The sequence below is a fragment of the Cnephaeus nilssonii genome (genome assembly GCF_951640355.1).
Source record: "Cnephaeus nilssonii genome assembly, chromosome: 2".
Taxonomy (NCBI): domain Eukaryota; kingdom Metazoa; phylum Chordata; class Mammalia; order Chiroptera; family Vespertilionidae; genus Cnephaeus; species Cnephaeus nilssonii.
Window position 1 is genome coordinate 14,712,009 of NC_137073.1, and position 7,442 is coordinate 14,719,450.

General features: G+C 57.9%; 1 protein-coding gene across 1 annotated transcript; it reads left to right on the forward strand.

Annotated features, from left to right (window-relative positions):
- The first annotated feature begins 246 nt into the window (after positions 1 to 246).
- On the forward strand, positions 247 to 7,238 carry RAB26 (RAB26, member RAS oncogene family). Its single transcript, XM_079795431.1, has 9 exons — positions 247 to 570; positions 1,673 to 1,783; positions 4,380 to 4,421; positions 4,506 to 4,572; positions 4,709 to 4,761; positions 5,144 to 5,209; positions 5,293 to 5,349; positions 5,451 to 5,527; positions 5,635 to 7,238. Exons 1-9 carry the CDS (start codon positions 376 to 378, stop codon positions 5,735 to 5,737), a joined length of 771 nt encoding a protein of 256 aa, XP_079651557.1. The 5' UTR covers positions 247 to 375; the 3' UTR covers positions 5,738 to 7,238.
- Positions 7,239 to 7,442: the final 204 nt, after the last annotated feature.

Consider the following 7,442-nt stretch of genomic DNA (forward strand, 5'->3'; position numbering starts at 1 on the left):
GAGCTGCGCCCACCAGGCAGAGGCGCACAGACCCGCTCACTCAGCGCTGTGCGGTGGGGGTTGGGGGGTGAGGGGCGGGGGGGGGGGGTCCTCCCGACTCCGCCTCCGGGGAGGCCGGCTCATTTGCATGGCCCCGCCTCAGCACAGCCATTGGTGGCAGCGGCGAGAGGCCGGGGTTGAGTGGCTGCGGGGCTGTGGGGCGGCGGGGGTGGGGCTGGAGAGCCCAGCGCCCAGGATGCCCCGGCCGCCGCCACGGGACGGGTTCGGGTTCGGGTCCGGGTCCGGGTCGAGCTCCGTGGGAGCAGGGAGCAGGGCGGCCGAGAGTGCGTGCGCGGCGACCGCAGCGGGAGTGCATTGAGTGCCCACCCGCAAGCCATGTCCAGGAAGAAGACTCCCAAGAGCAAGGGGGCCAGCGCGCCCACTGCCTCAGTGCTACCCGCTGCCAACGGGCCCCGGGCGGCGCGCCCCGGGACTGTGCGCCTCGGCCCCCAGGTGCCGCCCAACGGGCCCCCGCAGCCCGGCCGGCCCTCACTGGGCAGTGGTGGCGATTTCTACGATGTCGCCTTCAAGGTGAGCCGGGCAAACCCCCACCCCCCATGCGAGCGGCAGCAGGTGGTGTCTGGCGGGAGCTGATCCGGAGGCTGTCCGGGGCAGGGGTGCAGGGCCCTGCGAATCCCTCGCCCCGCGGAGCTGGCTGGAACGGCTGGCACAGCGCAACGCGCGCGCGCGCGCGCGCACACACACACACACACACACACACACAGCTGTCAGACCTGGGTTTGGGATACCCAACAGGCCTGTCCCCCACCCTACCCCCAGATGGCGGGGCAGGATAAGGGGTCCTGCGGAAGTCAGATCCAGGTGCTCTCTACCCGCTCCGCAATGTCTCCTCCCCCGCTGGGGCCCCAATCTCATTATTTACCATATGCTGCTTTCCCTCACCCCCGGGGCTGTAGAAGCCTGTGAAAGTGTGTGTGTGTGTGTGTGTGTGTGTGTGTGTGTGTGTGTGTGTGTGTGTGTGGCACAGGGGTGGGGGATGGCAGGACCATCTTTGGGTTTGGGGGCCTTTGGCAGCAGGCTGGGGAGGGGTACTGAAGGGGTGGAGGAGGGGTTAGGCCTGATTGCCCCTTCCTATCCACAGACCTGACTTAGGCACCTCTGACAAGATCTGACCCTCAAGTGGCACATTCCTCCTGAGTCTGGTCCAGATTGGAAACCCTCTGGCATAGAGGCCCCCACAGGCCTCCTAGGAGGTCCCTAGCCACCAACCCCCCAGACTCTGCACCCCAGATGCTCCCTTCTAGATCAGGCATGGTGCTCAGGGCCGAGGGGTGGGGGTCAGGTAGGGCCCTGGATGGAGGCATCTGCCCCCACTCCCTACTGATTGAGATGGGCCTCTTTCTGGGATAGAGGGGACAGAATCTTGTAGGTAGAAGCTGGAGGTGCAGGCCAGCTGGGATCATAGCTACTGTGTCGTCCCCACCCCCACCCCCATCCTAAACCCAAGTCCTGGGGTCCACCTGTGGGCCTGGGATGCCTCTCTCCATTCCTGCCCCTCACTCACAGCCTCTCTCTGACAAGGCCAGCTCAGGGAAGACTAGACACCCCTCTGAGTGGGCCTGCACTCTGGTCCCCTCTGCCCTAACACCTCTGCCCCTCCTGCTCACCTCAGGTCATGCTGGTGGGGGACTCAGGCGTGGGGAAGACCTGCCTGCTTGTGCGATTCAAGGATGGGGCTTTCCTAGCAGGGACCTTCATCTCCACTGTGGGCATCGACTTTCGGGTGAGTGGAGACTGATGTCCTGGGCCCCCAACACCAGCTCATTGAGTTCTCACAACACCCCTGGCAGCTGGGTCTCCATTATCCTGTGGCACTCACAGGCTCATGAGGTGGAGGTCCTAGATGGACCCCTGGCTCCCAGGGTCAGGGTGGTTGAGGTGGAATGCCATGACCATCAAGCTGCCTGCCTTCTGAAAACCCTAGGGTGTTGGAGACAGATGGTGGCTCCATCTAACAAAGCAGAGATGGCATCCCTGTGCCTGGGGCTAGCACACCCTGCGGCTCTAACCTGTGCCTCTGGGTAGGTGGTCACTGGTGCCCCCAGCGCTGTCAGAGGGAATTCAAGGTCCATGTTCACTTGGAAGGCCAGCATTGCTGCCCCACTTAGGTGCCAGGCAGGCCATCCAGGACCGACAGGACAGGTGGCTGTGGCCCTTGAACACACACCCATCCAGCAGCTGAGGAAAGGGTATTATCTAGACCAGTGATGGTGAATCTATGACACGCGTGTCAGCACTGACACGCGTAGCCATTTCTGATGACACGCGGCCGCTGAGGCGGCCGCATGCCGAGGATGAAACATTTGCTGCTCCTGAGGATGAAACATTTGCGAAATAATGTTTTTTTCCTCAAAATGACACACTACCCGAGTTATGCTCAGTCTTTTGGCGAAGTTTGACACACCAAGCTCAAAAGGTTGCCCATCACTGACCTAGACACTGAGGGGTTGCTTAGGGCAGAGGTCCCTGCCCCTGGGTGAGGAGGCTCATGGGAAATGTTCTTACCCAGCTAATCTCCCCTGCCAGTCCCCTTACCACCCCTAGCAGGAGGGCTGTGTCCTGGGATTCTTCTGGGGGTGCCCCTGGATTCTTGGCTCCAAAGCCCTTGCAGCACCCCAGGCAGCTTATGGGGTCAGTAGGAAATGGTGGGGACCAGGGTCTGAGGCTTGTAGGGCTCCAGCATCAGAGCTCCCACTTCTGCCCATCAGTCTAAATCCCACGTGCCAGTGCTGAGGTGCTAAGTGCTGGTGTGTTCTCTGCAAATCCTGAATTTGCATTTTTCTCACCCTTTAATTAGACCCAGTTGTTTTGAGGCTGGGAGGGAGGCCCATTCTGGGGATAGCAAAGGGGGGTTCCCTCCAGTCTGGGGACCATTCTCTACCCTCTTTAGGGGGACAAGGTCCCCTCCAGTCCTCTGGGAGGAAGTGTAAAGGCTGAGGTGTCAGAGGGGCTGTGTAGCCCCCGGGCAGGCGGTCCTTTGCCTGTTCTGGCCCTACTTCCCCCTTCTCACCTCCCTCTTGGCTCCGGGGCAGGTGGTGAGGGAGGTGAGGCAGTTGGTTCATACCTCTGTTCCAGGCGGCAGGGAAGGCGGGGTGTCCTCCCCAGCCTGGCAGATGGCTGGGCTTGGTTCCCTGGAGACCCAGAAGCGCCTGACAGCAGCAGTTTGGGAAAAGGGAGACAGTGACATTCCAGCCACCCCTCATCCCCACCCAGCAAATGGAAACCAGGGTTGGGCCACAACCTTTAGGGCTGACTAGAGAGCATGGCCAGGCAGCAAACACACAGTGAGCACCCACTGCGTACGAGGCAGAGCTCTGCCCTCTGTTTACTGCACTGGGCCCTGTCCTCAGAGAACTGCCATCCCCATGTGGAGAGCAGCTTTTAAATCAGAACAAATGTGCCCAGGCTCAGTTGGGGCACTTCTAGGAGGCAACTGATTGATGTTTCTCTCCCTCCCTCCCTCTCTAAAATCAATAATAAATACATTAAATTAAATAGATTAGAACAAATGCTCTTAGCTGTCACTCTGGGCCAGACAGTTCTCAGTGCTTTGCACATAGTAACTCATAAAGTCATTGGAGCAGCTATGTGATGGGTGCCTGGTTATCTCCATTTGTGGATGGGAGAACTGAAGCACAGAGAACTCGTAGTGGACCTGTGAGCACACGGTGGGTGACTTCCAATATCACGCAAATGGCTTTAAGCAAAAGGAGCAGCACCTGCAGAGCTGAGAGATGCCAGTCCTTGGTAAGGGCGCTGGGGTCTACACTCTGGGGAGCGTGTAGGGGACAGGTGTGTGGGGTGAGGCTGAATCGGTAGGTACCAGGGAGAGGAGGGCAGGCTCGGGTGAAGGGGCTGGGCTTGAGAGGTGCTGGGAGAGGGTCAGAGCAACTGGAGTCAGTGACTGACCGTGGTGGGTGGTGGCAAGGGGCAGTGGAGCTGGTGGGGCCATGTGCCAGGCTGCAGGGTGGGCAGAGGAAGGACAACCTGGCCCAGAATTAGACACCCTGCAAGTCTATGGCCATCTGAGCAGGAGAGAGGCTGGTGCCCTCTGAGCATGAATTACCAGGAGGGGCTCCCCAAAGGCACCAGGGAGAGCTGGGTTGACTCTCGGACTTGGGTTCCAGGGGAAGTGTTACCTCCTGGTGGAAAGAGGGAGGTGAACCATGTGGGTGTTGGGGGCAGAGTCAATTCAGGGGCTCATCAACTTCAGGCTCAGTCCTGGTTCTGCACTGCCTGCCTCTCCCCTCCCCCACCCCTTGGCCCCTGCCAGAACATGGCACTGGGCCCATTACTGGAGTTGGCTGGTTGTGTTTCAGAACAAAGTTCTGGACGTGGATGGCATGAAGGTGAAGCTGCAGGTGAGGCACCTGGGGGAGGGTGAGTTGAGGGCACTCAGGAGGGACTGGGCAGGCCTGACCACCGGCCTGTCCCTGTCACTGTAGATCTGGGACACAGCTGGCCAGGAGCGGTTCCGCAGTGTCACCCATGCCTACTATCGTGATGCACATGGTGAGCTCACGGGCAGTGTCCCAGGCCAAGGAGTCGGGGCTGTGGTCTGTGTCTGTGTGTGCCCTGTTCCCTAGGCTTCTGCTCAGAGGAGGGTTGTGGGTGACTGGAGGTGTCCTCACTGGCCCTCTGCCCCCAGCACTGCTACTGCTCTATGATGTCACCAACAAGGCTTCCTTTGACAACATCCAGGTCAGTGGCTTCCTCTGGGCTGGTGAGTGTGTGTGTGTGTGTGTGTGTGTGTGGTGTGAGAGGCCATGATGGGTCCTGGTCCCACTCCAAACTCTTTTAGGTAGATGGTCTGAGGACTCTACTGACAGCAGGGAGGGGGAAGGAGGGCCCCTCTGGGCTCCTGGTGGCCCAAGTTTAGAGTATGAGCTGAAGGTGGCCTGGGTGACCTTCCAGCTCCATTAGCCCAACCATCTTGGATACTTGTCAGGAGTGTCTCAGCATGGCCCATGGCTAAATTTCTGGGCCTTTCCTGTTAGAGAGGCACTGTGTGGGGTGTGGCTTGGGGAAGCAAGGGGTGTGGAGAACACCAGCCTCCAGTCTGGTTTCAGCTCTCCCATGACAGGCCTGGCTGACCGAGATCCAAGAATATGCCCAGCACGACGTGGTGCTCATGCTGCTAGGGAACAAGGTGGGCACCCCTGCCTATCCTCTTCCCCTGGCTCTGCAGGGGGGTGAGCCTGAGGCCAGCTCTCACCAAGATCCCTGTGTCAGGTGGATTCTGCCCAGGAGCGTGTGGTGAAGAGGGAGGATGGGGAGAAGCTGGCCAAGGTGAGTCTGGGCGAGGTGGGTGGCTAGGGGTGCCCCCTGGGGCTGTAGGGCCTGGGTTGTCCCCACCAGGCTGCCACCTGGCTGGCAGCAGCTATTTGCAGGAGTATGGGCTGCCTTTCATGGAGACCAGTGCCAAGATGGGCCTCAACGTGGATTTGGCCTTCACAGCGATAGCAAAGTAAGTCCTCGCAGTCACCAGGAAGGCCTCCAGATTCAGATCCAGGATCTGAATCCCCTTGTTGGGGGTACTGGCCACGCTGTTCCATGGTTACCCCTGTCCCACAGGGAGCTGAAGCAGCGCTCCATGAAGAGCACCAGCGAGCTCCACTTCCAGCTGCACGACTATGTCAAGAGGGAGGGCCGCAGGGCCTCCTGCTGCAGACCCTGAACCAGGGAAAGCTGGTCGGCAGGGCCCTCTACTTGTCACCCAGCGGTCAATCCCAAGGTTTCCAGGACTCTCAGGCTGAGCCTAGCCCGGTGTTCGGCAAACTGCGGCTCTGTTGACTAATGAGTTTGCCGACCACTGGCCTAGCCCTTCCCTTGTCTGTGTTGCAATCTATATAACCTCAGTCCTAACAAATGGGCTCCAGAGAGCTAGCGGGTCTGCAGCCCTCGTTCACTTGCTGCTGCCTGAGAGCCTTACCCGCAAGGCCTTCACGGAAAAGCTACTGTAGGAAGGGATGCACTGTGCAGGGCACTTGGTGCTCCTGCTGCCCCCTCCTGGACATACTCAGTTCTTACTAGTAGGCGGCAGTTTCTAACCCCTTAAAAAGCCATGTCTTCAGCTGCACATGCTTGCTGCCCAGGCAGAGAACGGCAGGACTCCCGACCATGCCCCAAGCAGAGGACTTCACTGAGAATCACATGCGTTTGTGCCAAGGACCAGGGGCACGTGCTCCCAGCCCACCCACTAGGAGGCTCTGGTTCAATCAACAGGATCTTTTCTCATGTTCCCTTGGAGGATGCCAAGGCTATGGCTCTGTAACACAAGGAATAGCATGTGGTAAATCACAAAAATGTCAGGTAAACTAGGACCACCAGCCCTCGCCTGCTGACGAAGGTACCGTCTTCACACAGCTGAGGACTGTACTTGGCGAGGTCAAGCTGAGAGGGCTGATAGTGCACTACACCTCACACTAAAATCTTCAAGCCTTGTTGATAGAGAGCCTTTGTTTTCAGTCCTAGCGAATAAAGTTGTGTTTTCTGGAGTGCCTGTCTCGTCTGTTTAAATCACCTTTTAGAGCTCTCGGCAAAGCCCAGATCTTGACTTGAAGAGGGTGGTACTCCCTCATAACCAGGTTGAGATCCAAGAATATGCCCACGGAAGAAAGCAGAGCAGGGCTGCTGGGAACCTCAGTGCTATCCAAGGAGCACATGGTAATCTGGGCAGTCAACTTCCCTCCACAAGACCCAATGAGAAAGCTCTCAGTGGCCAATTAATCCTGTTAGTAAGTGTTAAATGGCTGGAGGAGGAACGCATGAGGTCAGATGAAGAATTTTAAGTGTATTAAGGCATCTGCAAACAGATGGGCTGAGTCCCAAAATGGCATCACCCCTGAGCGGTCGGGGAGTCGGGGCCTTTATAGGACCCTGGGTGGTTTTTTTCTGAGGGGGTATGATGGAAAGTTACTGCATTTAGTCAAGGAGGATGTCTAAAGGCCAGGTTCTCAAGCAGGGAAGGACAAGCTCTAGAAGAAGTTTGGTTCACTGCTTGCCCAGATCTTTTGTGTATGGAATGGGGGCAGAGGTTGTTTCTTCTGTACCTGCTTCAGGCTGGATGGGGGCGCCAAAGACACAATGGGGCAGATTTTGGTAGTAGTCAGCCCGGGTGAGGTATTGGTTCCCTGCTGTCTGGGTGAGGTTCTGGTTCCATATGGATGGTTGGTGAAAGCTTGGAAATGGTTCTGGAGAAATAAAGAAAAGTGGTGCAGAATACAAGGGCCAAAGGCAAGACTAAGGAATATGAATGTTAATGGGCCTATAAAAGGAAGCAGTCAGGTATAACGACTTACACTTTTTAGCCGAGTCCCACATGTTGGACTGACATTCTCTAATTTTAGTGGCCATTTCTGTCAACTTCTGAGCTGCATCTC